Source organism: Mustela erminea, chromosome 20, assembly GCF_009829155.1.
Source record: "Mustela erminea isolate mMusErm1 chromosome 20, mMusErm1.Pri, whole genome shotgun sequence".
Classification (NCBI taxonomy): Eukaryota; Metazoa; Chordata; class Mammalia; order Carnivora; family Mustelidae; genus Mustela; species Mustela erminea.
In genome coordinates, this window is record NC_045633.1 from 22,637,671 (window position 1) to 22,657,134 (window position 19,464).

The following is a 19,464-nucleotide window of genomic DNA, read 5'->3' on the forward strand; positions in this document are numbered from 1 at the left end:
CTGTTTGGCGGGCACTTCTATCACTTCACTTCTGTTTGGAAAGTAATAACCAGGGGAATCACTTTTCTTGATCCATAGGAAGTTGAATTAAGGAAATGGTGGCACCTCTCACCACTGCCAGAGGAGCGGTTTATCTGGAAATGAGTAGCAAAATAAAATTGAATTTGAATGTTAAATGCATCGCACTCCTAAATGATCTAGGAACTGTGAGAGCTTTGCATACTTTGGTGAGACAAAGACACAAATGGAAAGAGTAAATTCACGGACTTGAAGATTTGCATGAAGTTTCTCAAGGGGACGTAGGTTGGAGGACTCTCGGAGTTCACTCAGTCTGTGCTCAGAGGTGTTCTGAGATGGAGGGTGGGCATACCCACTGTGTGGCTGGCGTGACCTTGTGCAGGCATTGTGGGGCCCTGGGGAACCTCTCAGGTTCACTGTCACCTCCCTTTTATGCAGTTGCCACAGTGAAACTCTGTTGGACAGGCTGGTCACTTGGCAGACATTCAGAGGTAGATCTCAAAAGTACAGTTTCACACACACAAAAAAGTACATGGAGAAAATTAAAGGGGCCGGGTTCCTCAACTCCTAGGGAGTGAGGATTGTCAGAGACCACATACACACATACGGAACGTTGTAGGTAATCGCTCATTGCTTTTCTGTATTAAATGGTAGTGTTGATTCTTCCCGTTGACAGGCCTCTGACGGTGGAGGCCTCGATTGCTGTGTTGTCCACACTAGCCCCAGCCCAGCACAGTGCCTGCCACACAGTGACCATTCACTATAACTCAGGCTGGAGGAGTAAACTCCCTACGTGGCAGTCTTGAAAACTAGGAGAAATCACTTTCTGGGCTATTTAGTTAGCTTTAGTCTTACATAAAGGCCGGATATTATCTCAGTTTCCCTGCAATTCTATACAATGCCATTATATTACAGTGTAGTAAGAATTTTCTAAACCTCGGTATAAGCAAAAGCCTGGGACAGCATTTTCCGCTTCCCCCGCCATGAGTCTGGCACCTTCTTTTGTAGGAGGATGTTCCTTTTTCGTGTGTGTCTTTCTTCTACCATTTTATTTCCATCCCTCTTATATTTCCTTTTCTTCACATTTTTGTTTAGCCCTTTTTTTCTCTTCCTTCTCACCTCTCTCTTGTCACTGTAGAATCCTTTTCATAGACTTCTCTTGTGTGCCGTGATAAGTCACACCTCGGTCACACGCTGGCTGTCCTTGCCTCTGACTTTCCTCCTAGATCCTGCTCTTGTGCTGGCAGTGGCCAGTCTTCCTTCAGCTCCTTCTGCTGGAGCTCAGCTCTGTAGGAGATGTGGAGGCGACAGCATGGGGGGCAGCCTGCTGACCGTCTGTGCTTGCGCCAGCGTTACGTGGCTGGCAAAGGACCTGCCCTTCCCTCTGAGAACTTGCTGGAGGGACAGAAGGGCCCCTGAGTTTACCTCCACTTCCACAGTCCTCTTACACCAGTGGGGTCAAGCTAGATGGTGTGTCAGCATGTCCCTCGTTTGGTCTCCATCACCTCATCCCCGTGGAGGCAGTGAAGAAGGTGCTGCTCTCCTACCTGCGCCAGCAGGCTGAGGACGTGCAGGCCTGGGAAGACAGAGTTGTTTCGGTTGCGTGTACTCCGCGCCAAGCTCTGCGCTGAGCCATGGGCGTCACAGATGTTGGATATATATTTTCCATCCTCAGACCACCTAGATGCCGCACGGGCTTATCGTGGAGCGCTGTTTTTGACATGTTGAAAAGACTCCACAGTCTGAACTCAAAGCACATGTTTCTGTGTCTCCCTTTAGTCAAAATGTGTAAACTTACAACGTCAGCTAAATATACCTACGTTAGAGATAGAAGATGCTTTTAAAACCTTCACACATATATATATATTTTAGTGTTTCTTGCTATTTTAATTCTTTTTTAAAAAGATTTTATTTATTTATTTGACAGACAGAGATCACAAGTAGGCAGAGAGGCAGGCAGAGAAAGAGGGAGAAGCAGGCTCCCTGCAGAGCAGAGAGCTTGATGTGGGGCTCGATCCCAGGACTCTGGGATCATGACCTGAGCTGAAGGCAGAGGCTTAATCCACTGAGCCACCCAGGCGCCCCTATTTTAATTCTTTTAATTTGCTGTTTAAAGGGTAAATATTTGAATGTTTCCACCAATAAACATTTTTGTACCTCTACAACTGTAGGTGGAGAATAATGACTTCTTTCCATTTCTAAGGTTGGAGAGCCAAAACACTTTACAACTTCAGACCGGAGGAAAGGCCAGAGGTGTGAGGTGAAGCTCTATGATGAGACAGAGTCTTCTTTTGCAATGATATGGTAACCTCCCACATCTGTTCCAGACCGTAAAATCCCTGCTATTAGCACCGAGACAGAATATTTTTATTTTATGAGAAAGATGATGGATTTCATAGTAGGAGAGGAGTAACGATGGAGGAGAAGTAATTATTAAAAAGGAAACTGTGCTATTGTATATTGAGTGCTACAGTCTGTGCTGTAAGATCACCTTAAAATGAGCTCTGTGGACAGCACGGAATTATTTGGACAGACTCCACTGTGACTGGTTCATTCCTGTCCTCTGCTTTATAGCAGTCAGTGATTCATTAGGTCCCATGGTAATAAACCAGCCGGATTCTGTGTGATTGCTTGGGTAGCGCCCTGGAATCAGGCCACAGGAAGGTGTTTTGTCCCCAGCTGTGCCCTCAAGCACCGCAGGGTAGAACATGGCGTTGCTCTGGCTCTAGATGCCCGGGCACCAAAGAAAACACTGAGTTTGAAATAGGCCTTCAACCCGTCAAGTGCCCTGAACAGCTAGCCAGTGCGGGCCTCTGTTAATGGTCGGACAGAGTGGCTGTACAAGCTTCAGATTTGTAGTCCCTCAGTTCTACCAGCCTGTGACGACTGAAGTAGTGAGGAAAGAAGGAGCTGAGGGGGCAGAAGTGGTCAAAGATGAGTAGTGTCCGGGGAAAGGACTTAACACGTGAACATGAAATGCCCTTTGTAATAGACAGTGAATCCTGCAAATCTCAGGGGATGCCAGTGTCCTTCACTGTCGCTTTGACAACCTGGTAGTTGTTAACTGCAGCCGTTCAGACGTTCTGTTTTTGGCAAACAATGTGATCACTGCCGGGTTTTCTCTAATGTATTCATTTTTTTTTACTTCCTTTTAAAAATATGCAGTTGGGATAATGAATCTATCCTGGTTGCACAGAGCTGGGTGCCACGAGACACAGGTACGGTACCGCAATGATTGCACTTGCTGTTTATCGTGTTTTATACCCCCTTCCACATAAAAGTTGTAAAATGGCTTTTTCCCCCCAAACAGTGATATTTGCCTCAGATGTAAGAATAAGTTTTGACAAATTTCGGAACTGCATGACGGCAACTGTAATCTCAAAAACCATTATTACGACTAATCCAGGTAACAGGCTATCTGCAATGTTGTGTCCCTTTGGAAATGACTGTGTCACACGTTTCAATGTTTGTGCAGTGTATTTAAGAATGAAAACAAGGGGGTCGCCTGGGTGGCTCAGTCAGTTGGGCATCTGACTCTGCCTAGAGTCATGGTCTCTGGGTTGTGGGATTGGCCCCAGTTGGGCCTGGAGTCTACTTAGGATTCTCCCCTCTCCCGCTCCCCCTCCCCGCTCACTTACACGTGCATGTGTACACACTCTTTCTCTAAAAAAAAAAAAAAAAGAATGAAAACAATTCTTTGATTTCATTTGAATTAAAAGTGAAAGTTGCTTTATATGCTTTACATTTATATTTCTTTAGAGTTTTTTTTTAGATTTTATTATTTGTCAGAGAGAGAGAGAGTACACAGGCAGGGGAATGGCAGGCAGAGGGAGAAGCGAGCTCCCTGCTGAGCAAGGAGCCTGATGTGGGACTTAATCCCAGGACCCTGGGATCATGACTGGAATTGAAGCAGACGGAAAACCAACTGAGCCCCCCAGGTGTTCCTTTACATTTATATTTCTTAAGCTTACAGTGAGCTATATCTTTGATGTCCTTACTAATGAAAAGAAATGTGAAAAACGAAACTCATTTTTACTTTATTTTTTTAAAAGATATTTATTTATTTATTTGAGAGACAGAAAGAAAGAGCATGAGCAGGGGGAAAGGGCAGAGGCAGAGGAAGAAGCTGAGTCCTGCTGAATACGGAGCCCGACACAGGACTTGATCCCTGAAGCCTGGGATCATGACCTGACCTGAAGGCAGACTTTTAACCAACTGAGCCACCCAGGCACCCCCAGACTCATTTTTAAAGCAGCATTCTTGGTGATGATTCTGGAGAGATCAGTGTAATTGATTGGATCACCTAAATTATTGACTATTTAAGTTTTTTAAAAATTTATTTGTCGGAGAGAGAGAGCGCACAAGCAGGGGAGTGGCAGGCAGAGGCAGAGAGAAAAGCAGGCCACCCGCTGAGCAGGGAGCCTGCTGCGGGACTCGATCCAAGGATCTTGGGATCATGACCAGAGCTGAAGGCAGTTGCCCAACCAACTGAGCCACCCAGGCGCCCCAGTTATTGACTATTTTAAAAATAAATTCACTTTTACTATATTCAGATAACTTAGTACTAGAGCTCCAAGAACATACACGTCACATGATTAGTTTATCACATAACAAAACACCCAGAAGGCCCACTGGAGTGGTTGTTGAAAGAAGTTACAGCTTGTGTCAGCATGCAGTCCGGGGAGCAAGGTCTTGGGAGATGTGAGAAGTTGGTGTCCTCGAGTATCCTTGTGGTCCTCTGTACTATGGATAGAGAGGTGAGTCCAGCACCCTGGAAGAGTGCAGAATTCCCAGAGATGGAACGGTTCCTCCCAACTCAGGAAGCTGGGACTGCGGTAGTGGGTCACTTCTGGCAGTAGCACCCTCTGCTGGTTGCTAACAAAGCACCAACAGTGACTAGTACAGTATTGTACTGTACTGTATTGTATAGATTTTATTTATTTGATAGAGAGCGAGCAGATGGCCACGAGCAGGGGAGAGGAGAAGAGGGAGAGGGAGAAGCAGACTTCCCACTGAGCAAGGAGCCTGATATAGGACTTGATACCAGGACCCTGAGATTATGACCTGGGCCAAAGGCAGATGCTTAACTGACTGAGCCAGCCAGGCGCCCCTACAGTGACTGAGAATTACAAAGCAATTCTGTCTTTGACCAACCATTATCAGAATTTTTTCAAGTAGCAGCACTGTTAGATTCGACATAAAATGATAAGACTGTGCTGCATACGTGCGCTGGACTTTGTGCATCCTCCCGAACACCGTGTCCCTAAAAGGTGGCATTGTGGAAGGTGACTTGACATGGATGTGCTGTGTGCAGGGCATTGGCCTGGGGGCCAGTGACAAAACAAAAATATCTCTGCACACATGAAGCTCACATTCTAGCAGGAGAGACACAGATGATAAATGGTAAAGATAACACATCTGTGAATTATGATACTGAAGGAGAAAAAGAGGAACAGGGTCAGCAGAGTCCAGGGCAGGTTGCACTTTACAGAGGGTGGTCAGGTAGGCCTCCTTGGGAAGGTGACATTTGAGCAAAGACGTGTTGAGACAGTGGGGGGTTAACCACAGGAAAGAGCATGAGGCTGTTAGTACTGGAACAGCCAGTGCAAAGGCCCAGTGGTTGGCATGTGCCTGTGTGAGGGCAGAACAGCAAGGAGGCCAGTGTGGCTGTAGTATGTGGAGCACAGGCAGGAGGAGGAGTCAAGGTCAGAAGAGAAGACTGGGTATCAAGAAGGCCTTAAAGGCTAATGAAAGGATGTTGGCTTTTATTCTGTAGCAAAGGGTTTGGAACAGAGCAGTGACATTTTCTAAGCACTGAAAGGATCACTTTAGCTACTTTGTTATAAATTGATGATTACACAACCACAATCTATTCTCAACATTTAGGAGAAGAATGCTACTCTTCAATTCCTTTTTTTTAAGGGTGTACTATGGTTTATTATTTTTAATAACTTATTAACAGTTTTATAGTATTATATAGAGTACTGTCAATGATTTAAAAGTTCCCATCTTCTGAGTGTAAATTTGGCCTGGGATAATTTCTATTTATTTATTAAAAAGATTTATTTATTTATTTATTTGACAGAGAGATCACAAGTAGACAGAGAGGCAGGCAGAGAGAGAGAGAAGCAGGCTCCTTGCTGAGCAGAGAGCCCGACATGGGACTCGATCCCAGGACCCCGAGATCGTGACCCGAGCTGAAGACAGCGGCTTAACCCACTGAGCCACCCAGGTGCCCCGGCCTGGGATAATTCTTAAAAGCAAGTTAGATTCTAGGGGCACCTGGGTGGCTCAGTGGGTTAAGGCCTCTGCCTTCGGCCCAGGTCATGATCCCAGGGTTCTGGGATCGAGCCCCACATCGGGCTCTCTGCTCGGCGGGGAGCCTGCTTCCCTTCCTCTCTCTCTGCCTGCCTTTTTGCCTACTTGTGATATCTGTCTGTCAAATAAATAAATAAAAAATTAAAAAAAAAAAAAGAAAGTTAGATTCTTTGATTTATTTATTTATTTATTTATTTATTTGAGAGACAGTGAGAGAGAGCATGAGAGGCGAGAAGGTCAGAGGGAGAAGCAGACTTCCCATGGAGCTGGGAGCCCGATGCGGGACTCGATCCCGGGACTCTGGGACCGTGACCTGAGCCAAAGGCGGTTGCTTAACCAACTGAGCCACCCAGGTGCCCCAAAAGAAAGTTAGATTCTAAAAGTCTGTTGCGGGGGTGCCTGGGTGGCTCAGTGGGTTGAGCCTCTGCCTTCGGCTCAGTTCATGATCTCAGGGTCCTGGGATTGAGCCCCACATCGGGCTCTCTGCTTGTTGGGGAGCCTGCTTCCCCCTCTCTCTCTGCTGCTCTGCCTACTTGTGATATCTGTCTGTCAAGTAAATAAATTTAAAAACAATAAAAGTCTGTTGGAAATGTTATCAAGCTTAATAGGATAATTGTGTCAATAACTCAGGGCTAAGTTAATGAAACATATTCAGTGGATATTGTCTGTTTGGTTCTGGACACAGCCTGAAAGGGAAGTGTCAATGTGTTTGGGCAATGCCAACAGCAGTAGAGTAAGTGTCTGCTTCTCAGAGTGACAAAGAAGAGTGCTTACAAGTGTGCGTGAATTTTTATTTATTTATTTATTTGACAGAGATCATAAGTAGGCAGAGAGGCAGGCGGGGTGGGGGGAAGCAGGCTCCCTGCTGAGCAGAGAGCCCACAATTGTGCGTGAATTTTTTTTTAAAGTTTTTATTTATTTATTTGTTAGAGAAAGAGGGTGGAGAGAAAGGACAAGCAGGGGGAGCAGCAGGCAGAGGGAGAAGCAGGCTCCCCGCCGAGCAGGGAGCCTAATGTGGGACTCCATCCCAGGACCCCGGGCTCATGGCCTGAGCCGAAGAAGAAAAAGAGGAACAGGGTCAGCAGAGTCCAGGGCGGGTTGCACTTTACAAAGAGTGTAAAGCTGAAGGCAGACGCCTAACTGACTGAGCCACCCAGGTGTCCCAGGGTGCGAGAATTTTAGCGTGCTTCTTTAAATCGGCCTTATCTGTCGCTTCTTTGTCTGCACCCAACAAGTACAAAGTAAAAACCTCTAATGGCTTAAGCTTTCATCCTGGCTTCCCTTATGGCTTCCTCTGCCCTGAGAGTGTCCATCAGGCAGGCCTGGATAGATAGCCCTGTCGTCAGGAGGGACCTTTACAGCAGTGCTTGAGGGAAGCCTGGCACTTTGATTTCCGTGGCTTCACTGCAGCGCCGGCTCCTGCCTGGTGTGCAGCGCTCCCGCCAGTGTTTCAGAAGCATCTGGTTGTTCATTCACTCATTAGTTTACCAATATCTGTCGAATGCCTTTTATTTGCTAAGTACTGAGATAACATGTGTCCTTCCTGGCACAAGGCAAGCCGTGATGGGTAGATGGCCAGGGCCAGTTGCTGGAACTACAGAGCTGAAGAGGCAGCCTCTGCTCACGAGGGGCTTCGGTCTCGTTATGTGAAAGAACAGTGGTTAGACTCGGGGTTAAATGCGAGTGAGGAGGAAGCGCCTGCCTCTGCCCCAGGGGTCAGGGGTCCAAGCAGGAGCATGTTTGTAGAATGTTGGAGTAGGCGAGGGAAGGCTGAAAGGCCACTAAGTGTTGGAGGCTGAGGGGGCTTGAGGTTGAAGGATGTCAGAGTCACGTGGGGGTCCTTTTTCCAAATCACGTTCTTGCCTGTGGACACACCCTCTGACTGTTCCTGAGAATACTTGTGTCCTGAGGCAAGCAGCAAGGCTTTCAAATACATTTAAATTTTTTTCTTCCTGCTTAAAAAAGAAATACATATAAAATTCAGAAAATATGTAATAGCAAAAAGGGAAAACAGCAAGCCCCTATAATCTCACCATCTTATAAGAGAATCGTTTCTCTTCCAGTTACTTTTGCATTCCTGTATTTATTTATGCCTTTTCAATTGAAAGGAAATTACACCACATCATTGTATAAGCTGCTCTTTAACAATACCTGCTGTGTGTCTCTTGGTTTAGTAGACTACTGTGTCACATTGCTCATTGGCTGCATCATGTTCGATTTGACCGTGTTTTCATACATCTTCACTTTTACCATTAAAAATAATATTGGAGGGCGCCTAGGGTCTGACTCTTGATTTTGGCTCAGGTCTTAATCTCAGGGTCATGAGGTCACGCCCTGCCTTTGGCTCCATGCTCAACGTGGAGTCTGCTTGAGATTCTCTAAAAATAAATAAATAAATAAATAAATAAAATCTTGGGGTGTCTGGATGGCTCGGTCAGTTGAGCATCCAGCTCTCCGTTTCAGCTCAGGTCGTGATCAGGGTCCTTGGATGGAGTCCCGTGTTGGGCTCTGCACTTAGTGGGGAGTCTGCTTGGGGCTCTCTTTCTCTCCCTCTGCGCCTCCCCTCTGCTTACATGTGTGCTCTCTCTCTCAAATAAAGAAATCTTTTAAAAAAATGTAATCAGTTGCTTTTCATTTATATTATGCATCTTATTTTTAAGATACCCCAGAAGCTAACATCCTGTTGAATTTTATAAGAGAAAATAAAGAAACAAATCCTCTGGATGCTGAAATGGACAGTTACTTGAGAGAATCTGTAAATTGTAAGTGACCTTTAAATTATTTTTTGTCTCACATAGTAGAAGATACCATATTCTTATCCTGTAACTGCTATATTTCCACTTTCTAAAAGGTTATTTAAAACTTTTAGAAGTTTTGGGGCACCTGGGTGGCTCAGTCAGTTGGGCATTGACTCTTGGTTTTGGCTTCGGTCGTGATCTTGGGGTTGTAGGATTGGGCCCTGGGTGGCGCCCTGCTCAGTACGGAGTCTGCTCAGGATTCTCTGCTCCTCCCTCTGCCCCCACACACTCTCACTCTCTCTGGGATAAATAAATAATTTTTAGAGGTTTCTATAACCTTTTTCCAATCTAATGGAAGTTAAAAAAAATGAGCTGACTGCCTTTTTCTTACTGATTTTTTTAAAAAGATTTTATTTATTTGACAGAGAGAGAGAAATCACAAGTAGGCAGAGAGGCAGGCAGAGAGAGAGAGAGGGGAGGAAGCAGGCTCCCTGTGGAGCAAAGAGCCCCATGCGGGGCTTGATCCCAGGACCCTGGGATCATGACCTGAGCTGAAGGCGAGGCTTTAACCCACTGAGTTACCCAGGCGCCTCTTCTTACTGATTTTTAAGAATTATTTATATATTCTGGATATGAGTCCTTTGTCTCCTTTAAATACTGCTGGCATCCCCCACGCTGAGGCTTGCCTTCCCACTCTTTTCATGGCATCTTCTGATGACCAGAAAGTCTCTATTGACATAAAATGAATTAAATTTATCATTCTTTCCCTTTTTTTGCTTATTATTTTTGGCTGTTATGTCCATTTATATAATCAGTCTTAATACAGCAAATGTAATAATTTTTCTGTTACTTAACTGAAGCTATTACATGTTCTCATTTTTTTAAAATTTCATTTATTTGACAGAGAGAGACACAGCAAGAGAGGGAACACAAGCAAGGGGAGTGGGAGAAGGAGAAGCAGGTTTACCCCAGAGCGGGGAGCCTGATGCAGGGTTTGATCCCAGGACCTTGCAATCAGGACCTGAGCCAAAGGCAGACGCTTAATGACTGAGCCACCCAGGCAGCCCTGAACTTTATAGTTTTTCTATTTAGATATAATTCTTTGGAATTCTTAGAATATATAGAGAGCTGTGATAACTTCTTTTTATTTTCAGTAAATACAATAGTTGATGTCTACACAGTTGAGCAATTAAAGGTAAAAGCTTCGAAGAACGAAGGGAAGGCTGACCCTTTCTATGGCATTCTTTATGCTTACATTTCTATGCTGAATATTGATGATGACGCCACGACAGTAGTTCGACACCAATGGTGAGCAGCCCGTATTGTCAGCAAGCTGCTTCTTGTAAGAAATGAAGACCAACTATTGTTAGTAAATGTTAATCTCTATAAAAGTTAAAGCTGTTCTTTGGCATAACAGTTATTATGTATGCTATTTTTTATTTTGTTTTTATTTTTTATTTTTTAATTTTTATTTTTTCTAAGATTTTTATTTATTTATTTGACAGAGACAGATACAGTGAGAGGGAACACAAGCAGGGGGAGTGGGAGAGGGAGAAGCAGGCTTCCTTCTGAGCAGGGAGCCCTATGTGGGCTGATCCCAGGACTCTGGGATCATAACCTGAGCTGAAGGCAGGTGCTTAATGACTGAGCCACCCAGATGTCCCAGTTGTTATGTATTTTAAATAATGTATAAATAAATAACCCATTCAAAGGTTACAGTTACTTTTCAAAGTAAAATTTGATTTACTGTGTTTCTGTAATCCTAAAATATGAAGATATAATGGTGCCAGAAACATTTTTTTTAAAGATTTTGTTTATTTATTACAGAGAGAGAGAGAAAGAGAGAGAGAGCATGAGCTGGGAGAGGGGGAAGGGCAGAAGCAGACTCCCTGCTGAGCAGGGACCTTCTGAGCCCAGGACCCTGGGATCATGACCTGAGTTGAAAGTGGAAGCATAACTGACTGAGCTCCCCAGACACCCCTGCTTCCAGAAAGTTTTAAGTGAGATGACAAACTGTTGTTTTATAATATATGAGAATATTATTTTGGTTACTGTGTCCTATAGCAATGCAAGGGACAGCATTTATTTATTTATTTTTTAAATTTTATTTATTTATTTGACAGACAGAGATCACAAGTAGGCAGAGATGCAGGCAGAGCGAGAGGAAGGGAAGCAGGCTCCCCACCGAGCAGAGAGCCCAATGTGATGCAGGGCTCCATCCCAGGACCCTGAGCCACCCAAGTGCCCCCAAGGGACAGCATTTAAAAACAACTATTTTGGGGCGCCTGGGTGGCTCAGTGGGTTAAAGCCTCTGCCTTCGGCTCGGGTCATGATCCCAGGGTCCTGGGATCGAGCCCCGCATCGGGCTCTCTGCTCCACAGGGAGCCTGCTTCCTCCCCTCTCTCTCTCTGCCTACCTCTCTACCTACTTGTGATTTCTCTCTCTCTGTCAAATTAAAAAAAAAAAAATCTTAAAAAAAAAAAACACAAAAAACCCCAACTATTTTCAGGGGCACCTGGGTGGCTCAGTGGGTTAAGCCTCTGCCTTCGGCTCAGGTCCGTGATCTCAGGGTTCTGGGATCGAGCCCCACATCGGGCTCTCTGCTTAGTGGGGAGCCAGCTCCACTCCCACCCACCCCGCCTCTGCCTGCCTCTCTGCCTACTTGTGGTCTGTGTCTGGCAAATAAATAAATAAAATCTTTAAAAACAAACAGAACAAAAAGAAATTTCACCACATTGACCTGCAGTCGTGCATGTGTGTGTGTGTGGGGGGGGGTTCTATAGGGTTTTATCACATGTGTGGGTTTGTGTATCTACCACCATAGTCAAGATACTGACCTGTGGATTTTGAAAATACTTTATGATTTGCTATTAAAATTGAAAAAGACCAAAGCGGAAGCTGCTGTATTTAGTTTAGTGTTTAGTTTTTGAAGAACATTTTTCAAAAACTTTTGAAAAACTTGTTGTCTCCCTAATTTCTTCCTATGTCTTTAATATTGATATCTGAGGAAAAGCATCTGAAATTTACCTTAAAAGTGATCTGAGCCCAGACAGGAAAGCACTATCTTCAGATCACACCCTCTAGTCTTTCTGTCCAAATTGGGTAAAGTAAGACCTGCCTCAAAACCTGGAATGACGTGTCATCACCGCTTAGAGAGAGAAGATTGCGTCACTAGCAGAACAAGAGCATTCTGGGTGTGAACCTGACCCTCCCTAGGATTTTTCTGTTGAGGTCCCCGAGGCCTAACACAGAAGCATAGAGTGAGCCTTCATGGAACTTGGGTTTTCTGGGCACGAGGCAGGATTCTTCCCTCAAAGCCCTGAGCTGGGGAGACCAGGTGGACCTACTCCTAGTAGGGAGGAATAGGACAGCACAGGATAGAGGTGTGGGGCTCCCGCTGTTTAGAGCTGGGAAGGGGTGAAGGAAAGGAGCCTTAGCAGGGGCAGGGTGGGAGGCAGGGCGGTAAAATGGGATTGATTGCACGTTGTGATGTTCCTTATTTCATGTATCTGTCTGGTATCCTGTGCCGTGCTGAGCACTCTGAAGTTACTCTGACTTAGACTTTTTTTTTTTTTTAAGATTTTACTTCTTTATTTGACAGAGAGAGAGATCAAAAGTAGGCAGAGAGAGGGGGAAGCAAGTTCCCTGCTGACTAGTGAGCCCGATGCGGGGCTCGATACCAGGCCCCCGAGATCATGACCTGAGCCGAAGGCAGAGGCTTTAACCCACTGGGCCACACACGCTCCCAATATAACTGATTACGACTTATAAGGGAGTGCGGTTCTTCTGCTGGAGATCAGGTTGGTCATTTATGGCCTTTACATTTTATCCTTGTCTCTGTTTCTTTTCAGCTCAGGCTGTGGTTATGTTGTAAATGAAACATCCAGCACTTGTACTGCTTGCAACAAAAATTCTTTGGAATTTCGGTCTGTTTTTCTCAGCTTCCACTTGTTGATTGACCTCACGGACCACACAGGTACCCTCCAGGCCTGCAGTCTCACAGGACGGGTTGCTGAGGAGACTTTAGGCTGCACCGTAAGTGACAGAAAGGAAGACATGTTTTGAAATAATTCCAAAGTGAGTTCTCTTTCCCCCAAGTATAGGTTATTTCGGTGAACAGTTGGTAGAAATTAAGTCATTCATAAAGAGGTCTGGGAAAAAAACTCAAGCCTGATTTAAACATTCATTGTTTTCGTGAACAAATAATTGCATGTCGTATGTTCAGATGACAGCTGATACTGCTGTTGGGGACAGCGGCCGGGGCTGTTGACTGTGGGGCAGAAAGAAGATGTTTTCTATAGTCGAGTAACAGTGTGCGTGCAGAGCACATTAGAGATGCTGATGTGTTGAGGCAGAAGAACGGTCTGGGGATGCTTCACCAGCCCGCTGGAGGAAGTCACCCCGTAGGGAGTCAGAACACACACAGTGCTGTCCTCCGTCAGGGCTGCAGCTGACACCTGGTGTGTGCACTCAATGACAGGCTCTTGGTTTTTCTATTAGTGCCAGCTCGTGTGGTTTGCGATTAGCCCCCAGCCCCACCAGTGTCAGGTTTTTAAGGGGAGTTTTCTGGGCTCAGCCACCTGACTGGTGTCAGAGATTCAGCTCGGAGACTTTCTGACCTTATCTCCTCCATGAAGACAACTGAGCTGAAATTACTAAAAGCAAAATTCCATTTTAGTGCACAAAGCCAGGTTTCACATTGTTAAGAGGAGTTATTTATACGGATTTGGAAATATTTGTCTGTTTTAACCAGGTGAATGAGTTTCTTGCAATGACGGATGAACAGAAAACAGCACTGAAGTGGCAATTTCTTCTGGAAAGAAGCAAAATTTATTTAAAAGTTAGTGTATTTTACAGTATTATATTATTCTATATATTCAAGTAATAAGAAAATCCTAGAGTATGACCTAATAAACTAGGGAATTTATTACTTTTAATAATGTCCATTCCCAGATATGCAGAAGACTCTGGCTAATGTGGGAACAATGCAAGTAATTAGGTGTTTGTTTGCTTGTTTCATGTACTATCAAGGGATTCCACATGGCACCAAAAGAATAGACCAACATGGGCGTCTGGCTGACTCATTCGGTGGAGCATGTGACTCTTCTTTAAAAAATTTTTAAAGTTTAAAATTAATTAATTAATATATAATATCTTATTTGTTTCAGGGGTACACGTCTGATTCATCAGTCTTACATAACCCCCAGTGCTCACCACAACACATGCCCTCCCCAATGTCCATCATCCAGTTAACCCTATCCCTCACCCCAACCTCCAGCAACCCTCAGGTAGCATGTAACTCTTGATCTCAAGGCCATGAGTTCAGGCCCCACCTCCGGTGTAGAGATTACTTAAAAATAAAATCTTGGGGGAAAAATAAAAAGAAATAGACCAACAAAGACGATATCTGTTATATTTTGTCCAAGGAGGACCCTGGGCTGTAGAGTCAAAGCTGGTACCCCACCCCTGTCCCGCCCCTGTCCCACCCATGGACCAGTGCTCCTCACCTCAGTGAGTAGCATCAGGTGGCACAGTCACATGTCTGGATGCAGGGGAGAGACAGGCTGGGTCTGAGTCCCAGTTCCACCACTCATCAGCCTCTGTGACCCTCTGGAGCTCTGTGATCCTGCATCTCTAGTCGGAGCCCCACTAACAACACTTCAGCGTGGGAGGGTCACAGAATCTTTCGGATCAAAGGTGTGAAAAGGGAGGAGACAAACTCCTTTGTTTTTGCAAATGCAGAAAATGGAATCCAGGAATGTTGCTACTTACACCAGGTCACAGGTGAAATGGGCTACAGCCTACACTCTCTCTCCTCCTATCAGTCTCAAGAGAGTTGTATCTGTCGGGACTTACTGCACTAGAACGTGACACTGAGAATAATTTAAAACCTGTTTATGAGCTGACATTCCATTAACCGTCAGCAGTGATGTCATCCCATGCCCACAGCCTCTAGAGAACCACAGTGTGTTCTTCCCAAGAGCGAGAGTGAGAAAGGCAAATGGCATCTTAGTATAATCACGAAAATAGTTGTGATCTCGTGGGTACTCTGCACAGTTTTGGGGAGCACTGTACCCGCTCAGTGGGTACAGTGAGTGTCTCCACACTCAGCCCCTGGACAGCCTTCCGTCCCCCTCCTCCCAGGGTGGGTCCCCATGACCCTGAACTGCCCTTCTAGACCCGCTATGACTCCACTCCATGAGAGGACATGGGTCCTGCCGGGGCTCGGGCACTTCCCATCCCTGATCCTCACTGTACCCCTACAGCTAAGCCTCAGAAACCACGGTGCCCACTTCCCAGTGCTGCTTTCCATGGGGCCTTAAGCACGTCTGAGCAGGTTGCAGACATGGAGTTATTCATGGACTCCCTGATATTCCTAGCACATTGGTTTGAAGCCTCTTTATTACTAGGCTGGAGGGGGATTGCAGGAACATACCGGATCTCTTCCGCCATTAGCGTGGATCACTCTGCGTACTGTGTGTCCCGGAGCGGAGTACGCTCAGATCTCTGAACAGCTTCGCTTCCCTCCAGACAAGAGGTGCCAGTGCTAATGAGTTTGATCAGTTTAAATCCATGGCAGATTCCTTATAGTTTCCCTAACTTGATCTAAACATAACAAGAAAGTGCTCTCAAAAAGGGGGACATTGTACCTTTCCAAAGGACTTGTTTAAAGGTGTTTAAGTCAGATTGAATAGATTTTAAGCATATATAAAAGGATTCTATCACAAAATAAAGATCATGTTAATCTACACTTTCAGTTGTTTATTTTTTATAGAATTTAAAAATATATTTTATTTATTTACTTGACACACACACAGAGAGAGAGAGATACCAGAAGCAGGAGGAGCAGCAGAGGCAGAGGGAGAAGCAAGAAGCCTGACACAGACTCGATCCTAGGACCCTGTGATTGCAGCCTGAACCAAAGGCAGACGCTTAACTGACTGAGCCACACAGGCATCCAACAATTTCAGTTATTTTAAATCAGTTAAAATAGAACATGTGATTTAAAAAGTAGGAACTCGTGTTGTTCTGCTAATATGACAAAAACCAAAGTATTGCTATAGGGATGGGCCATTTTGTATATTTATCATATTTCAATTAAAAACAATGGCTACTGGGGCGCCAGTAGTTTAGTCTGTGAAGCGTCTGCCTTTGGCTCAGGTCATGATCTCAGGGTCCTGGGATCGAGTCCCACATTGGGCTCTCTGCTCAGCGGGGAGTCTGCTTCTCCCTCTGCCTTTGTCTCTCCTCCCTGCTCATGCTCTCTGTCTCTGTCTCAAAGAAATAAAATCCTTTAAAAACAAAAAAACAATGGCTACTTAAAATGGTTCAGTTGGAGGGGTTTCAAAGCAATGTATTTTAGTATCTTTTTTAAATGATTGACTTATTTATTAGAGAGAACATGAGTAGGGGCTCATGTTCAGAGCTCCCCTCTGAGTGGAGCTCAAGGCTTCTAGGACCCTGAGATCATGACTTGAGCTGAAACCAAGAGCCTGATGCTCAACCAACTGAGCCACCCAGGCGCCCTGGTATTTAATGTTTTAAAACACATGGTGATATAAACACAGGTCCTTGTAAGTCTGATATTAGTGTCAAAGAATGATTTCTGAAAAGAGTAAAACCATGACTCACACAAAAATACAATGAATGTCAAAGATTTAATTCATTAATCAGTGAAGCAACTAGAAAGGGGTTCTTAAAAAACGAATTTAAAAAGATTTGAAAGAGGGACGCCTGGGTGGCTCAGTTGGTTAAGCAGCTGCCTTCGGCTCGGGTCATGATCCCAGCGTCCTGGGATCGAGTCCCACATCGGGCTCCTTGCTCGTCAGGGAGCCTGCTTCTCCCTCTGCCTCTGCCTGCCATTCTGTCTGCCTGTGCTCGCTCTCTCCCCTTCTCTCTCTCTGATTAAAAAAAAAAAAAAAAAAAGATTTGAAAGAGTAGATGCAGAGGCTGACAGCAGTGCTGAATTGGGGTTCTCTGTAGATAGCAAAACCCGCCTCTTCCCCGGCGAGAGCTGACTGTGTCTTCACACAGACAGGATTCCTTTGGATTTCCCTGAGTAGGACTGCTCTTTGCATTTCTCTCTGTTTTCTACAACGTACTGTGGAGAACAGCTCAGCCATGGCCAGGACAGGGGCAGAGCCCTGCAGACTGAGGTCACCCTGACTGTAGAGGTGGGGGTGCTCCACTGAAAGACGTGCACTATCCTTACCGCCCACCTCGGCCTTTCCGTGTTTCCTGACATTCATCTGTGTTTTCCTGTTAGTCTTTGAAACGATCATGGCCAACTAACATGTCCTTCCACTCTGTATTAAATAAAACATCGGTGAAAGTGCTTTGTTAAATGTCAAGAATAAGACATTGTTCCTTTTTTTTTTTTTTTTTAAAGATTTATTTATTTATTTATTTATTTGACAGAGAGATCACAAGTAGAGAGGCAGGCAGAGAGAGAGAGAGAGAGAGAGAGAGAAGCAGGCTCCCTGCTGAGCAGAGAGCCCAATGCGGGACTTGATCCCAGGACCCTGAGATCATGACCTGAGCCGAAGGCAGCAGCTTAACCCACTGAGCCACCCAGGCGCCCTAAGACATTGTTCTTAACAAACTGCATTATCACATCCCCAGAGCCTATCAGACTTAGGTGACTACCACAGGTTAACCCTCACAGCTGCTAGTTTGAACACATTTTATTTTTACATTTAAGTCATCTCTATACCCAATGTGGGACTTGAACTCATGACTGGGAGAGTGAGAGTGACATGGTCTTCCAACGGAGCCTAGGCCAGCGTCCCCTTGAACACACTTTATACCCTTCCTTGGTATGTGTTGGATTTGAAACTTCAACTTCCCTACCAAAGAGAAATGTCATGAGAAAAATAACAGATTTTTACAAAATTACCGTCAGGAGCCAGATATGTCATTTCCCTCCCAAACTCCCCCAATGTGAACTCTTTCCCTCGTCTTACAGGGGTCACTAGAATTGACGCTCACACCTGCAGAACAGCTCGTCGTGGTTCTCTACTGCATTCTCTGCTGCCAGTCACTGGTTTTCAACTTTATATACATAGTGATTTTTAAAATTAACTCCTTGTCTCTCTCTTTTCTCCCTACAGTTTTTTTCATCACACAGAGCGAGGGGCGGATTGAGACTTAGTGTGCTCTCATGTAAGCTGGCAGACCCTGTTGAGGCAAGTAGAAGCTTGTCTGGGCAAGGAAAATTTTAAAACAAGATACTTTAAACTCTGGACAAGAATATGAGTTTCCATTCTCTTGAGAGTGGAAATGGGTTTGAAAACTATGGATAAAATTGTATTTTGTTCAAAGGTGGTAAAAATGTTTCTATAAATTGTTATTATGTATCCTTCTGGAGCTGGTTAGGGGGTAAGTCTTAAAATCTCTCATCCACCCCAGCTCCTTTCTTAGAAGGCCTTTTGGCTGATTTTGCCCTTTCTTCCCAAGTTGAAAAATGTGTGCAGGAATTAATAAACATGTTCAATCTTCCCCCACAGATATCAGTGATTTCTTAAGCCCATTTCCTCTTTGTCTTACTTCCCTGGAGAAAGATCAGAACCTCCTAGAATGACCTTCCTGGAGCTTGGTGGTGGCTGAGACTGCCTTCCAGGAACTGCTGGGACACCGGCAAGGGCTTCTTGGCGGCTCAGGGTGGGAACAGCGGAAGCCCAAGGCCGCAGGCAGTGCTGGGCAGCAGCTTTGAACCCTGAAGAGCTTCTCTGAGCTTTGCCTTCTCTGATGACACATGTGGCGGCCCAGCATTTGTGAAGACTGGCTGCCATAGGGGTGAGATGTGTGAGTCTGAATCATCTGGGAGGAGACCAGCCTCAAAAGATCTCAGAGTGGCGCCAGTCTGGGACCTGGAAGGGCAGGGCTGCTCCAACAGGACGCCGGCCCCAGCCTCCCTGCACCACACGGGTCCTGGCTGTACCCTGGAGCACTGTGTCAGCCCCACACCGTGGTTTACCAGCACAGTCACTGCTGGCGCACAGTCTGGGAGGTTTGGTGTTTCCAGCACCCACCACAGGAGAAAAGAACAAAAAGTAAGTATCTGAAACTTTTTCACAAAGCTGGTATTGGGAGATAAATGTGTCAGCAGTGTTGTCTCTGGCTTTTAACATCGGCAGCTGTGTCAGAGGGGCATGAGTGTACCCTAGTGTGTCCAGATTGTGGTAATGAGGCAAGGCACGACTTGACCTAGGTGTGCAGATGGGGGTGCGCCCCATGAAGAGCTTCCTTTCCCCCTCCCCTGGGGCAGGGTATGCGTGTGCTAAGCAAGGTGACTCCAGAAGAGAAGGAAGGTGGCAGAGTGGTGGAGCGGGAGGGTTCAGGCTGCGGAGGAGAGAGAAGTGGGGACCTGCCTGGTCGTCACATTCACACT

At 45.4% G+C, this 19,464-nt stretch overlaps 1 protein-coding gene across 8 annotated transcripts in view; it reads left to right on the top strand.

Annotated features, from left to right (window-relative positions):
• The window catches only part of MEIOB (meiosis specific with OB-fold), a 30,673-nt gene extending 11,627 nt beyond the window's left edge, over window positions 1-19,046 (top strand). For 7 of the 8 annotated variants that reach the window (XM_032327265.1, XM_032327263.1, XM_032327261.1 and 4 more), the window contains exons 7-14: window positions 2,222-2,322; window positions 3,184-3,236; window positions 3,329-3,424; window positions 8,997-9,098; window positions 10,229-10,382; window positions 12,926-13,109; window positions 13,828-13,914; window positions 18,185-19,046. In XM_032327265.1, coding sequence (XP_032183156.1) covers window positions 2,222-2,322; window positions 3,184-3,236; window positions 3,329-3,424; window positions 8,997-9,098; window positions 10,229-10,382; window positions 12,926-13,109; window positions 13,828-13,914; window positions 18,185-18,295 — 888 coding nt within the window. In that variant the 3' untranslated portion in view covers window positions 18,296-19,046. The remainder of the gene's footprint in view (window positions 1-2,221; window positions 2,323-3,183; window positions 3,237-3,328; window positions 3,425-8,996; window positions 9,099-10,228; window positions 10,383-12,925; window positions 13,110-13,827; window positions 13,915-18,184) is intronic. The other variant, XM_032327268.1, reaches the window with a different exon arrangement.
• The last annotated feature ends 418 nt before the right edge of the window (window positions 19,047-19,464 follow it).